This window comes from Xiphias gladius, chromosome 1 (genome assembly GCF_016859285.1).
Source record: "Xiphias gladius isolate SHS-SW01 ecotype Sanya breed wild chromosome 1, ASM1685928v1, whole genome shotgun sequence".
Lineage (NCBI taxonomy): Eukaryota > Metazoa > Chordata > Actinopteri > Istiophoriformes > Xiphiidae > Xiphias > Xiphias gladius.
In genome coordinates this window covers 14,786,869-14,813,456 of record NC_053400.1, presented here as the reverse complement: position 1 = coordinate 14,813,456, position 26,588 = coordinate 14,786,869, and the positions used below count along the sequence as shown (strand labels likewise).

Genomic DNA, 26,588 nt, shown 5'->3' with positions numbered 1-26,588 from the left:
TCATGGCTGAGCTTGTCATGGTAAAGTGCTGAGCATGAGTGTTAAAAGTGGGCAAAAAAGAGTGCATATAGATAACAAAGGAAACTGAATAAAAAGGCCGTCTTTGCATTTGGCTTTCATATTGTCCAATGATTCATCAGTTCATTCAAAGATTACTCATTCACAAAAGCTAACTATACATGGATTTTTAGTTTGATTTCAAATTTTGACTTCTGTTGGCTTTATGGTCTTGTTGCACCAGAGTGTTTGCACTTTTAAGTATAATTTAGATCATCCATATAGCTTTGTCATATTTAAATTCAGATGTCCCTCTGTAGCTCAGGTCATAAAGGCTAATGAGACAGACTAAACTGCCTGCAAACAATAACAAGCCAATGCTTCTGTCCAATATTTAGAAAATAGGTTGTGACCTGTGTTGCTCCTGCTCTTCTTGCTGCTCTTGGAGCTCCGTCTGGAGGAGGTTGTGGCTGTGCTGTGTTCACTGAGGGAGTCCTGAGCAGAAGAGGTACTTCCTGTGTTCTCACTGCTGTCTCTCAGCATGCTCTCATAGCCACTGCTGCCACTGTGGTAAAACAAGGCTGTCTTTCCCATGGCCGGAGGGAGCTCACCACTCAGTACACTGCTGTTAGAGTCAAAAATTAGATCACATTCAATGGTATGTTCAAAAATTAATTTTTTTTTTAGCAGCACAAAACAATATTGTGTGAAAATGTAAAACTTTACATTTCTCAATAAACTTGAGCTCATACCTGTTGTCGCTGGCATGGCCGCTGCTGCATCTGTGTGGTTTTCTGGGAGCTGTGATCTTGCTGTAGGGAGAGGGCAGCGTTTGGACCACTGCTGCTCTCTCCTCTCCCAGGCCACCTCCACCACCACCTGCCCCTCCACTGACAAATCAAGGGAAAAGGAGTCAGGAATTATTGTAAAGGGAATTGTCATCATAAACTGATTATTTTCAGCAGAATATCAAACGGTCCACAATAAAAGGGTTTGGCTCTGTCTTCTGCACGTTAACCCTCTTTACTGTCATGTCAACTATTTTATTGATCTTATTCTTGCAGAACACAGTAATGGTGTCTTAAAGCTAGAAATTGTCACCTGGACATCATATAAGATGTTATTTTACACTGCCTTAAATATAAAGCGAAATAAAGTAAAATTGACTAGCCTTGCCCCTCCAACTCCTCTTTCCTCCCCAGGATCTGTGCCTCCTCCCTGGGCATGACTCCTGGAACGGGAGCTTGCATTTCCCTGGAGGAGCTCTGAGATTCGACCGTTGACAGCCCGGAGAGGCAGCTTGGCTGCCAGGCTTCCCCCTCGACTGCGGCTCAGAGATTGGGTAGACCAGGATCCAGGGGAAGGACCCTGCTGCTGCAGAGGGCCGTGGACTGAGTTCTGGGGCTGAGGAAACAGATAAATGACTTAAGTGGATGGCAAGAGAAACGTAGGCCATAGTGGCTTGAATTACTTGCAGTGAGTTATTGATGAAAGTGTTTTGTGTTTCTTCTTGTGTAAAATTTAAAGTGCACACTGAGTAAGGTCTCAGAGTTGTTGCTAAAATGGATCACATGGGTCATCTGGTCTTGTCTAAGAAGCTTCGTCATGTAGTTTACAGGTGTTAAAATGGGTGACAGTGTGTTAATTGATGATAAAGAAGCATTCTTACTTTTCCATTAGGAGGAAGGCTGGAGCTGCGGCTGGCAGTTTGGCTTAAAGACTTGGTAGAGAAGCTCAGAGTCTTGGTGCTGGAGGCAGACAGACTCCTGGCTTTGGGACTACTAGTCATTAGCAGTTTACTGACAGCTGAGATTTTTGACTGGCCGCTGGTTTTGGCTGGTGACTGTGGAGTGCTGCTTGGACCGGGACTGCCACTTAAACTGAAGCTGGCTGTATTTGCCACAGGAGAAGATACTGATCCAGCGCGGGTGAGACTGCGCCCAGTACGAGGCATGGTGCTGTCCCCCCTCATTCCTCCTCCTCCCCCTCTCAGACTCTCGCCCCTTTCTAGGGAGAGGCAGTCGTAGTGGTGGGAACCACTGTTGGAGCTGTGAACCCGACCCAGAGAGTTGGTCCTGTTTACGAGCTGTTCCAACTTGGCGCTGAAAAGTTTACTGCTGTCTATGCTGGAGCCTCGTTGTCTGGTGACGCCTGCGGGGCCACATCCAAATATCCCTCCATCATCTGCTGAGCTGCCCATCAGTAAGACTCCATGACTAGGTTGGTGGAGAGGGCTGGCTGCCCTGTTGTGCTGGTCAAGGCTAGACTTGCGCACCGGTGGCAGAGGTGGGATTCCCCCCTTCTTATGGGAGAAAAAGCCCTGTTTTCCAGTTGATCCTCTGCGGTCAAGTGTAGTGCGGGGACTGCAGGGAGTGGAAGTGGTGACGCCAAGATTACGGTACTCAATTCCATTATCTAAGCCATCATGTCGGTTGAGACGGTGCCAACCGCGAGGGAGACTGGCAGTACGGTGGATATCTGGGCTGTACGTACTCGTCAGGCACTCTCCCTGGGCAACAGCAGTGACCATCTCACAACCATCCACCACTCTCTTAAAGGACTCTGGAGATGACACAACCTCCCCACTTGAGCTAGAGCTGCCATGATCTACACCTGGTAATGGAACAAGAAAAAAACATGAACTTAATTTAAGAAATTTAGAATCCCGTAAGTCTTTTACCTGGAATACATCACTACTGTTTCTTACCATCCCTGCAGAAGCTCCGGTGGTCTCTGGTCCCAGCTCCAGCCTGACTCTTTGAATGGTCTACCTCCCCTTTCTCTGACTTCAATTCACACACAAGCTCCTTGGACCTCCCCTCCTCCATGCCACGCTTCAACCAGGGGTCTTCGAAGCTCATCTCACTAGAAATAGAGGCTAAAATTGGGGCATTCAATTTGCCTGTATCTTTCATTAAGCTAGTCTTGGTAGGTGAGGAGAGGATGGTCGGTTCCTGGATCGCCATGGGTTTGACAGCCACACATGGGTGAAGGCTTATTGTGGTCTTGAAAGGGGAGAGGTTACCAGGTCCTGCCAGAATTTGAATGTTAGTTTTAGCCATTGAAGGAGGCAGTTTCCTCAGCCTGTCTTTGGTTGGAGTTCCTTTATCACTCCCATTCTCTTGTAGCACCAGCTCTCCTTCCAGACTCCCTCTTCTCATGCTGCCACAGCTTTCATAACCACCCAGCCCCTCATCTCCAAAGCTCTGGCTGGGTTCGGGATCAGCTAGGGCCTCCCCTTGCTGGCTCTGGGACTGGTTGAAGCTGTGGAGAGACTGATCAGCTTCACTGCCCATGCTCAGATCACTCATCCAGGAGGAGATGGGTGATCCACAGTTAGACATCACTGTGGCTAAGGCTTCACCTTCTATTCGCAGCTTGGCCATTGCCACCTGCAAAAGAGCAAGGATCAAAAAGACAAAGATACAAGATGTAACACTTGGCTGGTTGTTTAAATCATATCACGTTTGTCCTATTTGTGCAGAAAGTCTGCTCTAGGACACACACCCAAATACCAAATAATCTAAGTTACGGTAAGTGTAAAGCAAAGTCAGTCACGCTAACCTCTGCCATGGCAACAACCTCTGTAACCCCTGAGGTTCCTGCCAGACCTGGAGGCATGTGATAATCCTCCACAGCCCCATCCTCAGCCGTGCCGCTGATGATGCTGATGGGTTGTGAGCCTGAAGCCAGGGCGGTGACAAAGCCACATTCACTACTGAAGCTGATGATACTTGTCGGACGATGGGTCAGGCCCTGAGTCTCCATCAGAGCTGCAATATCACGGTCCTCCACAGCTCCAGAAGCCACAGCGTACACCAGTTCATCTTCTTCAAGTGAGAGAGGTCCAACTGTTCCTACAGATGCTGCTGGTCCTGAGGCTGCAATTGAGGAGATAGAAAAGAGATTACTTAATTTCTTAGTTGTTCTTTGTGCTTATGTGTACGTTATGTTGTGTATTTGTCATCGTAACTCTAAGGGTTTGAAAGTGACTCATGACTCATTCTGTATCTCACCACCCTTTTCTTGTATAAAAATAGCTGTGTTTTACTGCAACTGACCATCCTTGTGCGTGTCCATGGGTATTGGCGGCACGTCATCGTCACAGAGCGTCTCAGCTGAGCCCAGGCTGACAGACAGGGACGGAGTTGGCTCTCGGACTTGAGGGCTCATGCCCACGGGAGAAGACCTGGAAAGCAGGGACTCTGTGGAGGAACGGCCACTGTCTGCAGCCAAACTGTCTGTAGAATCAGAAACACAAATTTGGTTTTGTAATTTATTTTGCTTTCAAAGTGCAGAATATGTACACCCACTGGTACACTGGTAAATTAAGGAAATTGGTATCAGAATATGATACCAATTGCAAACCACTGGGTTATTATGCAGATAAAGTGGGCTGTGCTCAGATGACTCAGTATGTCACTATATATAGTTCATTCATATGATAGTTATGTAAACTCTGTTATTGCCTTGTATAGGTGTTGGTATAGAACAGCAATAACATCACCTGCAGAAAAATCAATCCATTAAATAGGAATATTCTAGATATATATTAGAATTGGTGCAGATATGAATACGCTTTTCTACTCAGTGTTGCCAAAGTTATACTAATAGTAAGAAAAATATTTATCAGTCAAATTTTAGTATAGTTGCTTAATCTCTGTGTCTTTCCAGATGGATACAACATTAAATGAAAAGAACAAATCTATATGTGTTGTTACAAGTGAACATGGGAGTTTAAAGAGCCGTCGCTGTATTTAACTTAAGAAGAAAAATCACACACAATGAAAGATAAACATGAAATTTTTTTAGTGTGTGGCTCTTTAAAACACTATATAACAAACAATGCAAGAAGCATGTAACTGATGAGTTAATTATGTATTCAATATACAGTAACTTATTATTGTATTTGAATACAGAGCGGATGGATATGATGGATCGATGGCTGTAATGGACTGATACTAAAAGCACTAGTTAGGCCCTTAAATCTAGTTTTCAGAGGAAAAGATATTTCAAAGTGGAGAAAATGAAACTGAAAAAATGAGCTTAAAAGGGAAAGGGAGCAAAATATGGACACGTAGAAATTAATAACAGTTAGATTTTAAAAACATTTCAATTTCAATCATAAATATCAAACCTGTATTTTGAGGTTTCAGTATAAACACAATTCTAAAGCATAAACAAGCAGAAAGATGCATACTGTCGGAGGTCAAAGTGTCTGTGGCCTGGCCATCTTGAGCCAGAGTGTGCGAGGACAGAGGGGGTGTTGCCGGCATCACGCCCTTCTGGGTGTATACTTTACATCGTTGGGATGGGGAGGACGGAGGCCTGAGGAGGAATACAAGAATCAAACATTATGGAGCCAGTCTTTGGTTCTTTGTTTATTAGCCTACATGTACCTCCTTCATTGCTGCATATGGTTTGATTTAGTAAGACATTTTTGTGTTCATATTTCAAGGTTTTTTTTGAGACATCTTCCAAATTTAGTTTTCATTACAGTAAAACTGACATAAAGGAAGAATTCCAAAGTCAACATGTGTAGGTCACCTGTAGTCTGAGGTTTTGGTCAGGCTGGCAATGCCGAGGCGTGGTGATCCTAGTGGGCGTGCCTTCCCTTCAGTGTTACTGCCCACATTCAGACTCTCACGGCTGTAAAGGAGAAAGACAACAATAATTACATCATGTCAACTGAAATCAAATACATTCAAAAAGGCCAATAGCAACATTTGCAAGAAAAAGACCCTCGCCTAAATAAAATTAAAACTTCTTGTTTTTTGTTCATTTGGGCATCCATCACCTTTTAGGCATACACCTTTTTGGGCAAACCACCTGTCCTCACCTGTCATGTAGGTGGGAGCCCTTGACCCTGTGCTGGGGGTTAGAGGTGATGCTGCTAGTGCTTCCTGTTACACTCCTGGTACTAGTAACTATGGAGGAACCAGAACTCTGAGCCAGGCTGTGGATCATCGTCTGGGCCAGCTCTGCTTCCTCCACCACCTCCTTGATCTCCTGCAGCTGCTGGTCATTGGTCCTCCTCCTGGATGCTGCTGCTGCTGAGGAGAAGGAGAACTGCACAGCACCTCCTACGGCACATTCAGAGCCTGGAGATGTTGGACAGAACAGTGGTTTCTGAAGTGGGACCCAAGGGTGAGTTGCAAGAACAGTAAAAAGGGAAATGTGGTTGATTTGATGCTGAATTACAGAACTACATTTGGGAACCTTTACAGCTAGTTTATGCTCACAAATTATTTGTGTGTCTAAGTATACAACACTGGGATACAATATTAATATGCAGTAAAGCATATATGTTACATGAATTAAAGCTTTTACTTGTTTTGGCCTCTGTAACCAACACAGCAGCAGAGCCAGGAGCAGCAGGAGCCGAGGTTGGGACAGCCGAAGATGGACATGGCTCTTGTTTGGCACCATGTTTGCTCACTGGAACCTCTTCAAAGGGGAACTTTGCCACCTGAACAAAGGGGAAAAGTCATGAATGAAAACCGGGAAGGTTTTGTTTTTAATATGAGAATACCATAGTTTAATTTGACTGTTTGAAAAAAAAAAAAAATTCCACGTATGTCACTTTTACTTCAAAATAAGAGAACACTGTCATCCAGGAGAACTTCAGTGGTGATGGATGAGAATAAACACAATCACTTGAGCTGTTAGAAACATATAAACCTACATAACCTGCATTATGTTGTTAGACAATTGAAAGCATATGCTTCTTGAAATGGACAGAAAATTGCCACAGCAAACACAAGCTATGACAGCAAGCAAAGGTTTTTTCAGATAGATAGATGATGCAGAAAATCTTAAGCCGATACAGAGAAAACCCTTTTTTCCATTTGAATAGTGTTCAAGTCAAACAACCTGTCAAACTTTCAATATATCGTCAGGTATAGATCCCATCACACTAACAGAGCAATATTACTGTTCTTTCTCTAATTTGCATCCCGATCTAGATTGTCTTCTCTGGTAGCTATTGTTTTCCTTGAATGATAACAACAAGTAAAAGGACAGAAAACTCTAATTACCTCCTCGCTCCCATCAATGCAGTCCAATCTCTCCTGCAGCTCAGCAAAGGTATTGCACTTCAGGCACTCAGCTCCTTCCTCTGGGACCGGGGCCAACGGCTGCCCGAGTAGTGTCTGAGAGGGCTGGGGCAGGGGCTGAGAGGGGCCACTGGGTTGGTCCTCTGGCTGAGACTGAACCTGTTGGAACAGAAATCACACAGAAGTAAGTCATCAAATTTTTCTTCACTACAAACATTCTTCTGATTACTGCTGATTGTCTAAGCTCTAAATGTAAATATATTTAAATTACCTTGTTCTGGGCTACAGCTGTCTGACTTTGACTTTGTGTTTGATGCTGCTCTGAGGTTTTTCCTCGAAGCAAAGCGGGAATAATTGGTACGAATTCTGGTGGTCCCTCGTTGTCCGTGAGTTCTCTATCTGACACCGCAGCCCCATTCGGGCCCACATAGATAACTGTGTCACATGACTGCTCGCTGCTCGAATATTCGTCAGGGTCGCTGGAGAGTCGCAGCAATGGAAGGTCAGAGTCAGCATCACCACGGTGATGGAAAGGACGCAGATGGGTCGGACGACGCATGCGACCCTCTTCGCAGGAGCTCTCTCCTCCAGAGGAGCTGGAGGTGTATTGCTGCGGAGAGATTGGATGACAGGGTAAGTGGAGGCAGAGAAGGGTGGGGAGAGAGAAAATGTTCCCTTTTTAGATCTGCAGAGCCTTTAATTGACAGTTCACTCTGGAGAGAGATGGGAAAGATAGAAAAGAGAGAAAAAGGATGTCATCCATACCAACATGCACTCTACCCAAGTGACCCACCAGATTTAAGATAAGAACTTTAATTTATCTTAATTATACCTATTTTTATCACAGACTGGTGCTTTAAGATATCTCATGACTTCAGCTTTCTCTAGCTGGAGCTTTATTTTTAAAACTCTGAAGCCCTCTTGACCCCCTTTTCTTCTGCTGAACAATTTTGAAATAAGTGATCATGAGAAGTGGAAGGTGAGAGAGGGTGTCAGCAGCACTCTGGGCACATGTGGTTTTGACGGAAAAAAACGGGAGGAGGTGATAAAATGCACGGTGTTTTGAAATCAAGTCAGCACAAATGCATCATCATTTAAATTAAAGTAATTTCAACTTGTAGTTGGTTCGGCTGATTAACAGCCAACCAAGTGAGTTATTTGGCCATTTGTCTAAGGTATATTACCAGTGACTGTAGCTGTGTTTATCTTGAACTTAATGTACTTAAAGTTTTAGTTTTATGAGACTAAGAGAAATTATCTCCTAATTTTAATGAAGCAGCAAGGTTTGATTAAAACTTACCACAGTGACTTTAGTTTTCTTCTTTTTCATGCGGAGGACGCGGGAAGCAATCTGGATGGTAGAAAGGGTTTCTGAGAAATCTCTGGGTGAGGCAGAGATGTGAGCAATCATAGTGGTCCGGCAGTTCATGTTGCCTAGCGACTCTCTTAGCAACATGGTCAGCTTGCTGTCCCTGGTAACACACATACACTGAGATGTGAGCACTAAAGATGGGTTGGAAACACACACAGTTACTCAAACGTGACAAAACTGGTCGATTTTCTAACAGATGCCCACTGACTTGACAAAGGATTATTAATAGCACGTTTTAGTCATAAGACAAGAAAGAGACTACGGTAATAGTCATTGATATAATGAACACTACGCTAACATATTCATATAAATGAAGCTAAAAGATTCGAAAGACAAAGTAAACACTAACTATTGATTACGTTTATTGATTATTGTTGCTAAAACAAATGAAAGGTTGCAATTCCAGACTAAAACTCATAAAGTCTTAAAAGAGGCATTCTGGATTTTACACAAACTAATATTGGGAGATGATCTATCTCCCAGAGAGATTATGCTAGCAGATGGGAGAATAAAATTAGGCTGTGTGTTTAAGAAAAGACTATCTCCTGGGTGGGCTACTGCTATCATTCATAGCCTTTTGTGTCTTTGTGTGTGTGTGTGTGTGTGTGTGTGTGTGTGTGTGTGTGTGTGTGTGTGTGTGTGTGTGTGTGTGTGTGTGTGTGTGCGCGCACGCGCACGCGCTGAGGCCTGCAGGCTGACAGTGAGTACAGCTCCTCTGTGGCCCAATACCTCATGCTGCTGTCCCCCTTTTCTAAAAACACAGCCTAAAGGCATGTCTAACACACATATGTGTACATTCACATGCAAACAAACACACACGTACACAAGTATGTGCACACTCCTATCTTGCCCTCCTCTTTATCACTGATGCTCTCTTCCTCTCCTCTGCGCTCTTCTTCCTCAGTTTGCTGCCTCAGGCTTAAAGAAACCCTCCACTCTTCCTCTCGATTTATATCTATCTCTCTATATCTCTCCCTGATATTAATGTAAGTAAATTCATGACTCATGAAGTATTCATTTGCATTTTAATTCAAGTGCTGTGGATGTTGGATTAGATCTTACACTTCAGCCTGTGCTAGATTTATTACTGGAGTTCTGCCAGGGAAGACTAATGTATGTAACATGGTGCTTTCTATTAAAACTAGGCTATAATGAATGCACTTTTAAATTCCTAGATCACCATCATTACAGGAAGCTAATATTAAGGAGCGAATGTGAGGCAGCCACAATGCGAAACACGTTGTTCGCTCACAGATTTATACTTATGTTTGACTGAACAAATAAATTAAGACAATCTAGCAATTCCCAAAGTTCACTGGAATTGCAGACTGGATATAGGAGTATGGAAAAATTGAATTTGTCCCTGGAGTGTGTTGACAGCATATGTGTTGAGGCATATAGTCATCAGTTACCAAGCAACAGTACTGGAGCAGGACTGGGATTAAGAGAACAGGATGAAACCCTATTCCAAAAGTAGCAAAGTGCTGGGAGACAAGCTCAGCATTTAACTGCGATGAAACGAATGGAGCAGAGTTCTTGGGCTATAGCTGGATTTAAACACATTTTACGTTGTGTCATTGGTTCCAATATTGCCACAACAAAGAAAAGACTGCATCTGTCTGCTATATTATTGCTTTACTTTCTATTGATGGAAAAGTCTTGAAATATCTTAGAAAACTACTGAATGGATTGCCATACAATTCTGTGCCTAGATTCATTTTCCCCAGAGGATGAATCCTAAAGAGTCTGGTGAGCCCATGGCTCCTTCTCTGGCGCCACCATGAGGTTGACATATTTGGTTTTTGATGAAACTTCACAGCAACCATTGGATGTATTGCCATGAAATGTTGTACAGATATCCACCGTGCCTAGATAATGAATCCTACTGACTTCGGTGATCCCCCGACTTTTCATCCAGTGCCACCAGCAGGTCAAATTTGTGACTTATCCAGTGAAATATCTGAACATCTACAAGATAGACTAGCACAAATTTTGACACATTTTGGACATTCATGCTCCCAACAAAACGAATTTTAATAACCTGAATGATCCTCAAAATTTAAAATTTGTCCAGTAATTTGTTATATGACTAAATATTGTACCTGCAAAACTTGGGACATATCCATCATCCTTAGCTGCCCTATGTATAGTGCTGATTAGCTAATTTTAGCATGCTAACACGCTAAACAAAGATGGTTAACAATGTTTTTCCGCTAATCATCAGCAATGTTAAAATTGTCACTTTTACCAATTGTCAATTATTAGCAAGCTGATGTTAGCATTTAGCTCAAAGCACTGCTATGCCTAAGTGCAGCCATATAGAGCTAGCCTGGCCGAAGACTCATATTCTTGTTTCTCTATTTTTGGAGGTGCTGTCCTTCATTGTGTCCCAATGCCAACTAACATCAAATCCTAGGAGGAAGATAATGAAGCTAATGGCTAACACCAACAACCAGGTTTTTAAGTAAAATTAGCTGGTCTTTAACATCATGCTGACTATAGCCCTGCAGGGACACACTCCACCAGTTTCCAACAGTCTCCATTTACTTCCATATTACCTCAGTTACGCTCCTTAGCCTTTGCTCAGTGATTTGTGTTGTGTGGAGACTGCTTTGTTACAGACTTGCACTCCGTTCTTGGATCTACTGAAGCTCCATTATAAAACCTGTCCAAATCTCCTCACAGTCTGACAACAGTCACCAGTGCCAAACCAGACTCAGCACAGCTTTGCTTACAGCTTCAGTGTTGGGTTGCAGGTTGTTTTGCATTGTAAATGCGAAAGCTGGTGATTAAATTAACCCAGCAAGGAGTACGGAGCTACACAGCCTTAAGGAGAGTGGCAGAGAAAAGAGGAAGGAGGAAAGAAGAGAGGAATTAAATGAAGGGAAAAGTAGAATGAGGACATTTACGGTTTGGTCTATATACTGTAAATACTGTGTACTGCCTGGGTATACTATACATTACTACACTAATTATAATTTTTTTTCTATTACACTTATTTTTATTTTCTACCGGCTTTACTGTTTACCTCTGTTTTCAGTCTCTGTCTGTATTATCTCTCCATTTCTCCCCTCTCTCTCTCTCCCCTTTGCTCTCATTGCCAGTCAGTTAACCAGCAAAATGAATGTGATGAATATGTAACAGCAGCTGTTGTTGTTTATAACATTAAGTCCCCAAAACCTGCAGCAACTTAAGAGATCTGTCTGCTTTCCTTACCTCCTGTCCTCCAGCTCCAAAACATCCTGCTTTCCTCCTCAATCTATCCTTCACTCCTCTCCACACTTTTTTCGCCAATTTGGGCCTGTCATATTCTCTTTTTTGATTTCTGCTGCACTTTCTTTTTCTCAATTTATTCAAATCATCTTAGCACATCCCCTTTCTCCTCTCCTCTCCTCTCCTCTCCTCTCCTCTCCTCTCACACACACATACACCTGCACACATCACCCTACTTGTACGGGATGTGTTTGCTCCCGTTGACCAGGGCCAGGATGACGTTGCCGAGGGCGGATAATGAGAGGCACAGTGGGGCCGAGCTAGGTGAGGAGTTCTCCCTGCTCTTCCCACCTCCTCCTCCACCAAGTACTTTGACATCACAGCTGCCCAGGTCTAGCAGGTGGAGGCGACTGCGGCCTCCTGACACTAGCAGAGTGAATAAAATGGGAAGAGGAGAATGGCGGAGGAAAGACAGAGGATGGCAAGGGGGTAAGTGAATAAATCAAGAAAAAATTCAAATTAAGCCACATATTTGTCTTTAGGTCAACAATCTATTATCAATTACCACACAATGTCTGCAGTAGTAAGTTCATCCAAATAATGAATGTAGCCCTCAATATAGACATTTGTATAGTATCCTGAATTAATCATAAGAATGTCTGCCAACATTAGTAAAGGTTGCAGCTGGAGTTTATTTTTATGAACTCTGTAGAAACATACTGGGAAGCCTAGTTTTCTAAAGGTTAAGACTGTTAAAAATTGCAATTACAGTATGTGAGCAGCCATAGCTGAAGACATGTTGTAAAAACAGTGCCTGCCCCCACATTAGTTTGTTTAAGTCATCTTTATGTTATCCTTATGTCAGCCATCTCTTTCGAACACACGGTTACACACAAAGACACACTACCCACACTAACCCTGCATTATCACCCTGTTTTTTATATAGACATGAGTGAATGTGTAAGATGACTGTCAATTAATCGAAACACAGAATCTATACAGGGATAATACAGTATGAGATAGATTTGTCTAAAACTCAAGAATTCTGATTCTTCAGCTCCCTGTTTATCCATAGTGACTACAGATAAATAGTTTGATCTGTCTATCATTATTGTTTACACCCACTCTTTGCTTTGTCCTACATGTGGTGAAGCAATATATTAATAGCGACAGCATGTTTGTGTCTGCCTTTATCCTGCTACGTTTATCAGTTGGACTCACAGAATGCAATGTTTGATATGATAACAACAGTGCTAACAGTGTAGTATCTGCAGTAGTAGAGGTATAGTAGCTGTAATAGTTAATTGTTGTTATTAAGTATTATTTTTAATAATTACATCAAAAAAGTGACATAAGTAATATTAGTAATGATAGTTATAGTAGTTAGTTATACAGCACTTACTTCCTCCTTTTCCTGTCTTTTCCATGCGATACTGGTATATGTGTAACGTAAACAGCATGTGTGAGTTCCTATGTTCTTCTTCAGTGGTGTTGGGGCGTTGGCTGCTGTGGCGAGCTGCTATGGCTGCATCCAGAAACCAGGCTGCCTTCTCTGGGGTCGGAGCACGCAGTTCAGACTGGTTCTGGAGCTGGAAATTTTGGGGGAAGAAAAAAAAATAGTGTGAATATTGTACTTTTATAAACATGACAAGGGAGTAGCAGTGAGTGGCCAGAGAGCCAGACAGTGGGGAAGGTACCACTGTCTGAGTTGGGTGTAGTTTACCTACCAAGAAGAGTCCAAACACTAATAATATTGTATATTAAGAGGACTGATTGGTATATGCTAAACATTTCTAATTAGTCTGCAACTATGGAAGAAAGAGATGGAGGGAACCAGAGATGAGTAACAGAAGGGGAGAGCAAGCAAGAGTGTGTGTGTGTGTGTGTGTGTGTGTGTGTGTGTGTGTGTGTGTGTGTGTGTGTGTGTGTGTGTGTGTGTGTGTGAGCACGTGTGTGTGTGTGTGTGTGTGTGTGTGTGTGTGTGTATGTATGTGTGTTTGCATGTGCATGCACAAGGTATAGTACTGTAGGATATCATTACTGATGAGATTATGCCAGATTAGTTAAGGATTACACAGATGTAATCCTATAAACATATAAACTGCAACCCCCTCCATCCATTTTATTTTAATAAAAGCATCATGAATTTTTGGATAAAACAACTCTAATAGCATATACTAAACCCTGTTATATCTGCTGTTCCAAAGTGTGTGGGTGTGTGTGTGTGTGTGTGTGTGTGTGTGTGTGTGTGTGTGTGTGTGTGTGTGTGCGTGTGTGTGCGTGTATGTGTGTGTGCGTGTGCTTGTGCGCAGGTGTGCACATCCCACAGCAGCCAAGTTAACAGAGAACTGCCTGAGGTGAAAAAGACAAAGGTAAAGCATATTGATACAAGGCCTGAGGCTGTTCATACACACACTCACACAATTTAATCTGCTTCAGCCACATTACACATTACTTAAATGAATGTGACCGTTGACTGCAAAGTGTTTATATGTGTTCCTGTGTGTGTGTGTGTGTGTGTGTGTGTGTGTGTGTGTGTGTGTGTGTGTGTGTGTGTGTGTGTGTGTGTGTGTGTGTGTGTGTGTACCTGCATGCCACAGATGGGGTCCTCACATAGATACACTCCAGGTGAGTGTCCATCCTGTAAGCTGCCTGTAGCCACTTCAGACAGCAAGTCCTTAAGGTTCTCCTCTTTCCCCCAAACCTACACGCACGCATGCACGCACACACACATACACACAAACGCACATACACAAACACACACAGATCAAGAGTTGACTAGCAATAGTCACGTCATTGTCTTTTATTTTCTGTCAGAATATTTTCTGAAATTGACCTATAACTAAATGTGGTCAGACCAATCTTAAAGGGAGAGTCAAGCCTTTATTAAAATCTTATTAGAGAGAAATCATTATCTGTGATGGCAAGTCAACAGTTGAAAGTTACAGTTATAGGAACCTGATGTCATGATGATACTACACTGTTAGCACTATAGCTACAGCCACAACTTCTCAGAAAAGACACCGTCAGTAGTCTCCTTTCTTCATTGTCCCTATCAGTAATAGCACCTGTTTAACTCTGCCGGGAACATTGCAAATTGAAGTCTCATTGGTAGCACTGACCTCGACTGCAGAGACACGAACAGAGAAGCGTGCTCCTGTTTTCTCCTTTCTCTCATTGATGAGTTTAAACAACCAGGAGATGGCACATGGGATTATACCCAGAGTCTGAAGAGAGTCATCATGGCCAATCATTGTGTAGGATTTACCTGGAAAAGGTAGACAGAAAGACAAAACAGGGGAAGCGTGAACAGAAAAAGATAGAGATATATAAAAAAGAACATCATCAAAAAAGACTCAGGAAAAAAAGTACTTTGTATGAATAGATGTGGAACATCCAGATCTGTCCCTTTGAGTCACAAGATGAGGATTTACCCCCCTCCAACACACACACACATACACACACACACACACACACACACACACACACACAAACATATCCGCTCTGACTGTCAGGAGTTGGAGATCAAACACACACTGACACAAAGCCATATGTCACACCTAACAATCCCACTGACATGAAGACTTATGCAAAAACAGAGGACATCAAAAGCCTGACTCCTATGATGCAGGGTGGAGAAATGTGTGTGTGATTTGTTCTGCGATAAGGATGGAGGGGAGTTTGTCAGCGACACTGGAATTTTACATTGTTCTCTCTGAATGCTTCCTGGGGCATCTAGACTTACTGTCAAAACAAAGATGCATTTCATGATTTGTCAAAAAAACACTATGAAAACTAGAGGTGAAATAGTAAACACACTCAACCAAAGCGGCTGTAAGAAAAGGTTTAGCTAGTCAGAAATGATCCATACCATTACAGTAGTGTTTATATTGTGTTGATACCTTTTAATGTTCTCTAAAGCAGGATGCCCAGATTTTTCTACACAGAGCCTTAAAATGCTATAAAAGAATACATAATGTGGCAATCAGCTACATTAAAAGAACTTGTTTAGAGCAACTGGGTCATTTACTTTGATTTACCTGCTTTACCGGTTGATTTCGTTTTATTTAATAAATCAGATTGACTCCCTCAGTGATAATGGGTCTATGTAGTGTCACTGCCACAACTGCAGTTGAACAACCCTCCCTTCTCTTTTTTCCCCTTTCGGGCCTGTGTGTATTTGAGACAGTCTTAATTTACACATCTTTGTGAGTATACAGTATATGTAGCTCTACAGCGTTTCCTTCTCTTCTGGCTGCCACAGGCTGTCAAGACATGGTCAGCTAGCTGAGTGCTCCACTGACTAACACCACACTGCAACATAGTGATGCTATGATACAGACAATAAAGCAGTTTGTGTGTGTGTGTCTTGATGTATATTCCCAGTAATTGGTCTAATCAAGCGGAGCTGCCAGTGCTGTCAGAGAGAAAGTGATCGTAGTGAGAAACTGAGAAAACAAGGCAGCACTGTATCATGAGTTCAAAGGCATGTACACATGAGCTCACACACACACACACACACACACACACACACACACACACACACACACACACACACACACACACACACACACACACACACACACACACACACACACAAATCATTACTAAACGATGATCCATTCAAGGCCACTAATCCTTCAACTGATAACCGAAACCATCTGATATGATTTAAAGCCAGAGGATTCAATTACATTCCTGAAGTTCATCCATTTATTTCAGTATCATTTGGACTTTTATTTAATTTTCCTATTCAATGAAAAACGTGTTACTCTTTGTGAAAGTGTGCACGAAGTGTGTACATGAGTAGACTTGTCTGTGTCTGAGTCCCACATGTGTGTAAAGCCAAGGGCCACAGAGCCAAAGATAAATGCTCATGTGTTACTATCCCCATTTTAATTAGAAACAAGGTAATGCCGTTATAATACAGCTTCATTAAGATCCATGGCCTTAGGTGAGATATATCACAAAGAATTATCTCATCTGCTGCTATAGCAGCAGCCATTTAAACCGAAACCAGCAAGGTCAGGTCCACTCCACAGCATTAATATAACAGTAAATTTGACTGAAAGAGCAAACTGTCTTTGATGGATTTCTTATTATATTATTATATCTTATTATATTAATTATACATAAGGGCTGGCAATATCAAAGTCAGAAGCTGTATCATCAGCTGTATCATCCAACACAACCAAACACTGACAATCAGACGTCTGTTTTGGAGCTGTGTTAGACATATTGGTTCAAGTCATTGTCATATTATACAGTATGACTCATCATCATCAATCATGACACAGTAGGCCTGTTTAATGCATCAATATTTGACAGCTGAATGAAAACATGTAAACATTGTGAGACGCAAAACAATGATCTAGACTGTCTGTCTAATGTGTAAGCCATGTTGGGTTTGTATCTTGGGAAGGCTGTGGTGGTTATATGTGCATTGGTTTGTTTGATCTGTCCTACGTGTATCTACTGGGGGGAGCAGTTGGCATTTTCAGCTCTCTGCCCAGTCTTTAGCATTCTCGTTTGCACATCTAGATTTATTACAACTTTGGTCTCATTTTTGTATTTCACATATTTTAATTATTCCTGTGCTTATCGTAGTTTGCCGTAACTTGGTGCATTTATGGTATTCCTGTGCAATGAGGGATTATTACCGACATCGTGGGTGTGCTTACTTCAGTCTTTAAATGCCTTTTTACCAAACATGGAGTGTACGGCACAGAGATGACAGAAAACAAGAGGAGAGATAGATGGAGAATGAGAGGATCCAGCCAGAAATTGCTGTTCGTGGACGTAAAACTGAAGTGTTTTCTGGAACTTTAGTTTATCTGTCTAAAATGTTACTTCTTTACAATCTGATTGTCTGACTGCTCATGTTTCTTGCTCCATCAGACCGTTGTTGTATCAACATTGCCGTTTTCCCATTTTCAGCAATTAATCTAATGAGTTCAATGTTATCATAACCAATGGAAATGAGAGCAAAAAATTAGAACTAAGTTGTAAAAAAACAAACAAGCAAAAAAAAAAATTAGATATATCCTTTAACTGAGTACGGCCTTGTGAGATAGACCAAAATTATTTCAGATCTATAAATGAGTTTATTTTGACTACAGATTTGGCAAGCGACAAATTCCCTGCAGCACAACAAGGAAACACAGTGGTTTGCATGTTGGTTTATACATAAAAGTTCATTACTATTTAATCCAGTAAATGGCTGAACCATTAACACAGAAGTGTTCCCTGCTGAACTGCGGCACTTTAACTCTCTGCCAGCAGTTCACAGGGACTTAGAAACTCCAACTGGATGTCCAAAGCTCACCAGCCAAAAAGGATAATGCTGGTTGCATGTAAAGGGATAAACACAACAGGGGTTGACCCAGAGTTGAAGAACAGGTCGTTGTGTGTGTGTGTGTGTTGGGTAGGACTTTGTGCCACTGCATGTGTGTGGCTTCAGACATCTTGCAGTGAGAGGTCCTAACCCTTTTTAAGACAGCTTCCCTAAAATCCCAGCTTCAGGAGGATTAGCGAGAGAGAGAAAGGAAGACAGAAACACAGACAGAGCAGACTGAGAATGCTTTCAGCTTCAGTAGACACTAATCCTCTCCTTTCTCTCGCCGATAGATGAGGGCCAGTGGAGATAGCCAAGTGAAAGACTGACACACTGACGGCAAGACATGCACACTGAGGACGATTCACAAGCTGCACACGCTTTGATTTTGTAGCCTGTGTGAGTGTGTGTGAGCGTTACCCAGCTTGGAGTGTCCAAAGCAGAAGACACAGCCATCTGCTCCATTCACCACCGACTGAATAACCTCGGCAACCGTACCCGCACACACCTCCGCCTAGCAACAAGCAGAGAGGGAGAAATGGAGAGAGATGTAGGAACCCGGTGAAGAAAACACATAGCTACACATGGTCCATTTGAGAAGTGGTGCTGTGTTTTTGTCCTTAGTATTAACCATATCAACCATTAAAAAAGTCTTGGGCCAGTAGTAAGATACTAAATGTCAAACCTAACTTAACCGTCTTCATGGTGTGCCATGAAAGCTCTTTACATTTGAGTAACAGACAATCTAGAAGTACATAGAAAAGCAGATGTTGGGGAGCTGCTTTCTCACATATCAGCAGAATGGGAAGAACAGAAAAACATCTAGTTGAAATCACCCAGTTGGTCCAACTTTGGAAGGTTAAAAGCCCTATTCAAAGATAGTTACCCCTATAGCTAGCCCAGTAGTCACACCAGATAAATGAAGATAAGCCTTATTGTGATTCTACTGGCTCTAGCTTCATATTTAGCATGCAGACATGAGAGCCTTGTCTTTCAATGTAATGTCATGAAGGGTCTTGTATCAAAATCACACCCAAGTCCTTTGTTTTCTAAAGTCACAATTATTTCTCTTACCTGTGATGCATCAGGAGGGAACGCAGCATCGAATGTGAACATCTTTGGGGGGGCCTGATTGGCTCCCGCCCTTTTCTGGGAAGCAGCGCTCGGTGTCAGATTGGCTGAAGGGTCCATGATGGTGATTTGTTTCTTCCTGGGATCCACTTTAAGGAAGGGACTGGACTCAGCTGCATCTGACTGAGACACTGGGCACACACGCACCATCACTTTCACCTGAAGGTAAGACGCAGAAAACAGATACTTTGATTATTTCTGATCTGATTCTATAGAAACCAGTGACATAAGACTGTAATCAACATGCGCAGGACACATACATACATCCACAAAAAGCACAGCTAAAAGTAATACCGTAGCTATCAAAACTGATGCTTTTTTTAAAATTTGGCGATGTCAATGTGTGTAGCACTCTGACGTGCTTATCTGTTAAATTTCTGTTGATTAAGTTTTGAGTTCTGCTCTTGCTGATTATCAATTTCTTCTTCACTTTGTGATGAAAGTTCCCAACTGAAAACCATGAACAGATTTGAATTTCTGAAGGATTGTTGCTAGAAGGCATTAGAATTTATCCGCACCTCTTTGCATCTATGACTCCCAAAGAGTCACAACATTCATCTTTTTACTTCTTACACGAGTATGTACATGCTCTCCCTCTCTCATCAACTTATTCACCCTAAGTGCTTCTCCCTACCTCCTCCCTTCTCCTACTTTACCATCACTCTCTCACTGCCTCTTCCTCCCTCGATCCTAAATCCCTTCCTTTTTCTCCCTTCACCCACCCTCCCTACCTTCAGCTCATTGCCACACATCAAAAGCCTGAAGTGCAGGAATCCTGTTTTAGACTCCTCTCCTCCTCTCATAATTCCTTTCCTCCCACTCCCGTCACAAGGTGTTAGCAGACGCATTTTACCGCATGACAGCTGCTGTTGTTTTCTTTGATATCAGAGGAAGCAAAACGCTGCATCATCAAATCTGAGTGAGCTCCAGAACGTTTTAACATATAAATAACATTTTTTCTGCGAGTTAAAGATTTTCTAAAGTTTAAAGTACTTTCTAGCAGTTTATTATTGTTCTCCTTCTCTTGCATTAGCTCATCTGGGTGTATTAGTCTTTGTCTCTCTTGCTCGTTTGATCTCTCGATGCCTACACTGTATATCACTCTCTGATTCAGTCCATCTGTCTTACTTTTTCCGCGTTTGCCACTAAGTCTTTCTCCCTGCTACACGCTACAGATATATCCAGCAGATCTATACCACACTTTCCCCTCTGACAATTGGGAGAAAGGTTTGAGTGAAGCAGATGATTGGCACAGAGTGTCATGTACTGTGAGTGCTTTATGATTCAATCTTAACCACAACAACTGATCTGAATTGACTGATCCGAGCCGCCCTGAAGTTTGTGTGGACAGTAGCCTAATAAAGGAGTCTATTTAAGTGTTATACTCTCTACTTTGATTTGATTTGTTGTCCTCTGTCATCTTTAATTTCCCTTTACACCTTTGCACAACTCCTTTCTAACATCGAATCAAATACCACAGTTGCCATGTGATGGGTCTGTGTTGTCGTCTTGAAGCGTGCAAGAATTATCCCTCAACCCAGGCAGATACTTTTTATTCCCTCATTGATCCTATTTGCCTTCGGTTCCTCAGATGAAGGTAGAAGTCTAACACTATTATTTAGGAAATGTAAATCAAAAGACAGGCAGAGTCAAAACCCTGAAAGCACATGTAGATATGCAATGTAAAAATGTAAAAACAAGGATGCAACAAGCTCAGCTTCCAGAGAGTTTGCTCTCTAACATGAGTGGTGACCAGACCGTGAAATCCATATTAGTGGAAGTTCACAGTAAATTGGTTACAGCTAGGAATACTGACGGCACAAAACACATAGAAAGACATAGATGCAAAGAGCTGAATGTCTAACAAACATCAAAGCAGCTGACCGTATACATGTGCAGGCTGACTGGCAGAAGATATTCTGTTTCTCATCTTTACATTCTTGGCATTACAAATGGACAGAAACTGCACCACTGCATCATTAGCTTTGGCCTCTATGAGACTCTGAGTCTCATTTGGAGAGAAAGGGCAGGTTTAGCCTGGCCCTCAGTCCTCGAAAAGACACACTCATGTATGGACCACAGCCCAAACCCTAAATGAGGGTGCAGTATCTGTGTGAACCCTGCTTTTCCCCAGTTCATACGGGGATAGGCAGGGTACACAGATACTGCACCCTCTAGACCTCTAGATCCTGAAGGGGGATAAGTGTGGTATAGAGGATGAAAGGATGGATGGATATATGGTTAATAGAGTAAGACTACTTAAGTATTTTCGCGAGAATAAAAATCCTGACAGCTATCGAGGGATTAGGAATCAGCAGGATAATCTCAGTTATACTACGTATACTGTTACATTACTAATTGTGTGCTAACTCGACCTTATTTAACAGGGTACTTACACGGTCATTTGAAAAAAAATCTGTGAAATCCATTTTTATGAGTGTCATACCATGTATAGGATTTTGTGTCGTCAGGGCACAGAGGTGCAGGTTAGATGAAAAGACTGCTGTGTTTATGTGGCTCCTACGAGGGAAGGAGAGAGGGAAGGAGACAACTTTTGTCTGTTTGTGCTTGTTAGCACAGATGAATCATCGTCTGAAGATTCTACACTGCGCTTCCAGTTAAACACCACCAAGGGATTACGAATCGCACACTAATCCAAAACACTTCAAACCCCACTGCACTATGAGATAGAGCATTCACAGCATAAAAGAAAGACTGCTAGTGATTTAAGTTACATATTTATTTACTTACAGACCTATTAGCTGTGAACAGGGGTATGATCAGAAATAAAAATTGGTAAACAATGAATTAAAGTCGGTGAGAAATATTTAAGTCTTTGGATCATATAGTGTCTGTCAAATGCTGTAAATTTACAGCATAGTATTCAAATGTTTGAGCTTGACTTTATTTCTCAAGTAAATTGGATTATGAATGAATTATCCTCCGCCACATTACTGTGCTGCTAGACAATACCAATAACATATGTGTATAATACAGTTTTCTGGAAAAGGGATTTAAAAATCTGTGTCCTTTTTGGTACAAATTATTTGCTATTAATTATTTTATAGCCAAAAGCAACCAGAACAACCTCGAATGATAAGCGTTAAAAAATAAAAGCATAAAAGCCTGCTGGTAGCTAATATACTGCTGAGTAAAGAGCACAAAGGCAAATAACGTTCTAAGAGCTCTTCCTGCGCTGCTGTTTATGTGCACATTTCTCTCTCTTTCTATCTGTCACATACACACACATCTAATACAACACATTAACAGGCTTTCCTTTGGTTGCATCATTAAATGACCATGGGCCATTTAAGAGAGTTGGTCCAATAAATTGTGTGAGTGAGTGAGTGTTTATGAGAGTGTTTGTGTTACAGTCTTTGTCAGATGAAGGTAATTGTACTTAAGTAAAATAAAAGTGTATCTATCGATGAGGGTGTGAGATAAACTCAGATTCCACCTGAATACAATAAATATGTAACCTAGGTGACCTAGGTAATCTAAGATACTAAGGCTTACGGTCAGGTCAAGAGTTTGTGTTAAAGAAAAAGCACTACACACACACACACACACACACACACACACACACACACACACACACACACACACACACACACACACACACACACACACACAAACACACATACAATTCAGTGCTACGCCTTCTCCTGACCCCAATAAAAGAGCCCATCACATCAGTAAGAGCCTGGGGGGAAGGATTTTACTGTTGCACGCTTTACAAGGCGTAACCCATAAAGTCTTCACCCCCTGCTCCCCCCGAGAGCCCATTTCCTCTTCTTGTCTCTGAGATATGAAAGGTAAGAGGATTGCAAGTGTGCATGTGCGTGTGTGTGCGTGTGTGAGATTGAGGTATAAATTGGGCTTTAATGTTATTCATATTCAACTGGATGTTCAAATCTGAGTCAAGCTCAGTTGTGTCTGTTTATGTTACCACACCCATACCCACAATACTCTCTGACGATCCCTGGCCTAGTTCCACTGGTCAATCAATACATGTGGCAGAGTGCCACAGCCTATGTGACTTGCACACACACACACACACACACACACACACACACACACACACACACACACACACACACACACACACACACAGACACATGCAGGAAGACAACAAAGCTAATGGACTCTTTGTTCTGTATAATGAAAAAGAAGGTGTAGAAACAAAGAGTTGGTGCGGTTTGTTTCTGAAAAGAGAAATGAAGGGGAAAAGTGAGAGAGAGAAACACAACACTCACAATGATCTTACTGTGATTTCAGGCTCTGTCCATTTCTCTCTTGATCTCCTCGTATCCCTTCATCTCTCTTCCTCTCTTCCTTTCCCTCCTCCAATGTTCTCTCCATCCTGCTCTATCTGCTTCCCGCTTTCACAACACAGACAGACCTCTCCCCTCTTCTGTCTCTCTTTACATTTGAGAGAAATTGCTCGATATCACCGTCCACCCACTCCATTCTCTCCCTTCTCTCTTTGTCTCATCTCTAGCCTCTCACTGTCTAACTTCCTCTCCTTTCCTCAGAACAAATGACAAGACAAATCAGAGCTTCTTCTCATTATCCGTTACTTTCCTCTTTTCACTCATACTTCATGCTGCAGCAAGTACCGATGCAAGGTGGAGAGAAGCTGAAAAAAACAGGAGGGAGGGAGAGATGCTAGATGAAGCAAGATTGTTTGACTTTCTCTGTCTCTGTGTGAATATCTAACTTCGAATTGCTTTGGAGAACAACTGATATCTATGCTCCGCTGCAATGAGCCTAACTGTGATTCGTAGTTTAAACATAGAAAAGCATAGGTTGTGTCTGACCTATAGGTCTGCTGATCACGCCTGGAACAGCTCGTGGGTTCACTTCCATGCTATGACAGATGTTGAGGCAAAGAGTGACTTTTTTTCTGAGAAACTCTCTTGGCCCCTTAGCACACTCTCTTGGATATAGAGCTTCCCGTTCCTCCACTTTATACGACACACTCAGGCACAATGAAGTCTTTGGGCCAATTTAAGTAAAGGAATTCAGCTAAAAAGCAGCAAACAACCCTGAGCTGAGAGGAGATTGTTCGATAGTCCCTCACAGCAGTGCTTCATTACTATTGGCTGGAAAATCAATGAGAGACTGGGACTGAGCTCTAATTGGTTCCCAAAGACTGCAGAAACACACATCCATGAAAACACATGTACAGAGAGATAGATACAACTACCATATGGGAATAGCAAGTTCAGGCATCGGATCAATTCTAATTTTGACTAATTTATTCATTCCAGCTACGCCAACAGTATCATAAGATCCATGCTTGTTTGAATTTGTGTGTAATTCGACAAAGAAGAGTCATTATATTACCTGAAAGAACTCTCCTGCACCAGAAATGGTGAAATAACTAAGCATTGTAAATTTTGGTAACAAATCAACATTGGACAATCAAAGTTAACTATGTGCACGCTAACAAAATTAAAACTGTTCAACAAAATGTAATTTGCATATTTGGTCTCAAGTGACTAACAGTATCAAAGCCCTCACTCAAGTACATAACACTAAAGGATGAGGTTGCCGATATTCTTGAATTATCGTGACTTTAGTAGGAATACATGGACATGGGTGGGGAGCCACGGACAAGGTATGGAAATCAGAAAGTCCTTAGAGACAGACTAACACATTGGTTTTAGTCTTTTCATTAGATTTGCTGACAATAGGCAAATATCAAGGTAAGATCAAGCCCAGACCAGACACTGCTGTTCATTCCACTGTGAGCAATAGTTGAAAGTTATGTACAAATTGCTAATAGCACAGTATAGTCACTTACTAGGAAGCTGAGTATCATTATTGGACTATAAACTCTCTCTGGACACTGCTCTCTTACTGTCCAGCTGCTTAGTTCAGATGAAAGAAGATGTGAGTGGATAAAAATGTTGATACACTCACGTGGGATCGGCAGCGAGTGCTTGGTGCATTGTGTAGTAAAGATAAAAATACAGCATAATAATACATCAGGTATCTAAAGTATAAAGGAAACTAAAAATGATTTTGGATTAGTGCATTAACAATACAGAGGTTTACTTAGCATTTTTGTTATATTAACAATATTAAAAGCACAATAAACAATTTTATTCACTCAGGAACCAGTTTATTAGGTACACCTAGCTAAAACTAATGTATGCTAATACAACCCACAATAAATCCTACCTTCATGAAGGTTATAATGACCTTTGTTGAAACTGTTTCAGAGAGGTGCTGACTCAACTGTATGATGACTTTGGTGGCCCCACCACCACAACCATCACCAAACCTACACCCTTGCAGTCATTTATTACTGTGAGGGATAGAAGCATGTCTTGCTATAAATTGATCAGTCAAGAGTAAAATAAAAGTTTTTGGTTGAAGAGAGGAATTGCGTGGCTCACCTTATGTGTGTGGCACCAAATTCAAGTCTCATGAAAAGTGGCAAGAGTGAGATTTATGTGTGTGTGTTTGTGTGTGTGTCAGTCACATGCTCCAGCAATGCCAATACTGACAGTACATTAATATTTCAGCTACAAGGTGGAACAAAGTGCCCACTGGATTCCAATAACAGACTCACTGACTCATTTAGATACTAGACACACAGACACCCAGAGAGGCATAAAGACACACAAATGCCCCTGGAAAATGCACTTGCACATGTTCACTCATGACACAGACACACACAGCTTGTGGCCTGAGAGGGATCGTAGCTGCTATTAAAAATTGATTAGCTGTCATAGTATCATTCTCCCCCAAGGTCAAGTCGCAATCTGTGAGTGTGTGTGTGTGTGTGTGCGCAAAATGCTGGCTGCAGAGATGAAAGAGGTGGAGAAAAAATCCCAGTGTTTCATTGTCATCAGATATGGAGAAGAGCAGAGAGGGTAGGGATAATGGGATGGTAAGGCAAAGGAGAGGAATTAAGCATACACTAGATAAAAGAGATGAGGTGAAGATTATGTGAAGAGAAGAGAAGAGAAGAGAAGAGAAGAGACGAGCTGTATGTAGTCAGGTATGACACAGAGCTGTAGACAAAGTGCTGCACACACGCTCTGGCTCTGTGAGGCTGTACCTAGGCACAGCAGGGCTTTGAACTAAATGCTATAGCGGCATGCTCACAATGACGATGCTAACATGCTGATGTTAGGCAGGGGCCGATGTTAATATTTACCAAGTTCACCAGTAGTTTGGTGTGTTACCATATCAACATTTTCTAAATAGTGCTAAGCACAAAATAAAGCTTAAAACTGAGTCTGATGGGAATGTCAGTTTTTCATAAAACTGTCTTTGGTCGCCATGGCAGCACACAAATTCACAGCGGCCTCTCGCGGACATAATATTTCAGTGCATTTGCTGTTTTACATGTCTTCAGCTGTAAAAGAAAAAAAAAGTAACACTTTAAATGCAGAGAAACTCAGCTACAGCTGCCAGGATCTTCTGGAGATTGGTAGAGTGAGTATATTTTCGCAAAACATGGCTACAC

The 26,588-nt window shown here is 42.0% G+C and overlaps 1 protein-coding gene across 1 annotated transcript in view; it reads right to left on the bottom strand.

Annotated features, from left to right (window-relative positions):
* kif26ba (kinesin family member 26Ba) overlaps positions 1–26,588 on the bottom strand; it is an 82,344-nt gene that overhangs the window by 5,880 nt on the left and 49,876 nt on the right. Inside the window, exons 7-26 of the mRNA XM_040130235.1 lie at positions 19,046–19,261; positions 18,392–18,485; positions 14,760–14,905; positions 14,225–14,341; positions 13,040–13,226; positions 11,874–12,063; positions 8,353–8,524; positions 7,324–7,662; positions 7,035–7,205; positions 6,328–6,466; positions 5,837–6,044; positions 5,545–5,646; positions 5,198–5,325; positions 4,059–4,238; positions 3,562–3,872; positions 2,705–3,389; positions 1,667–2,610; positions 1,169–1,395; positions 750–887; positions 411–622 (exon numbers count right to left, since the gene is read on the bottom strand). Of these exons, the coding sequence (XP_039986169.1) occupies positions 411–622; positions 750–887; positions 1,169–1,395; positions 1,667–2,610; positions 2,705–3,389; positions 3,562–3,872; positions 4,059–4,238; positions 5,198–5,325; positions 5,545–5,646; positions 5,837–6,044; positions 6,328–6,466; positions 7,035–7,205; positions 7,324–7,662; positions 8,353–8,524; positions 11,874–12,063; positions 13,040–13,226; positions 14,225–14,341; positions 14,760–14,905; positions 18,392–18,485; positions 19,046–19,261 (4,906 nt within the window). The remainder of the gene's footprint in view (positions 1–410; positions 623–749; positions 888–1,168; positions 1,396–1,666; positions 2,611–2,704; positions 3,390–3,561; positions 3,873–4,058; positions 4,239–5,197; positions 5,326–5,544; positions 5,647–5,836; positions 6,045–6,327; positions 6,467–7,034; positions 7,206–7,323; positions 7,663–8,352; positions 8,525–11,873; positions 12,064–13,039; positions 13,227–14,224; positions 14,342–14,759; positions 14,906–18,391; positions 18,486–19,045; positions 19,262–26,588) is intronic.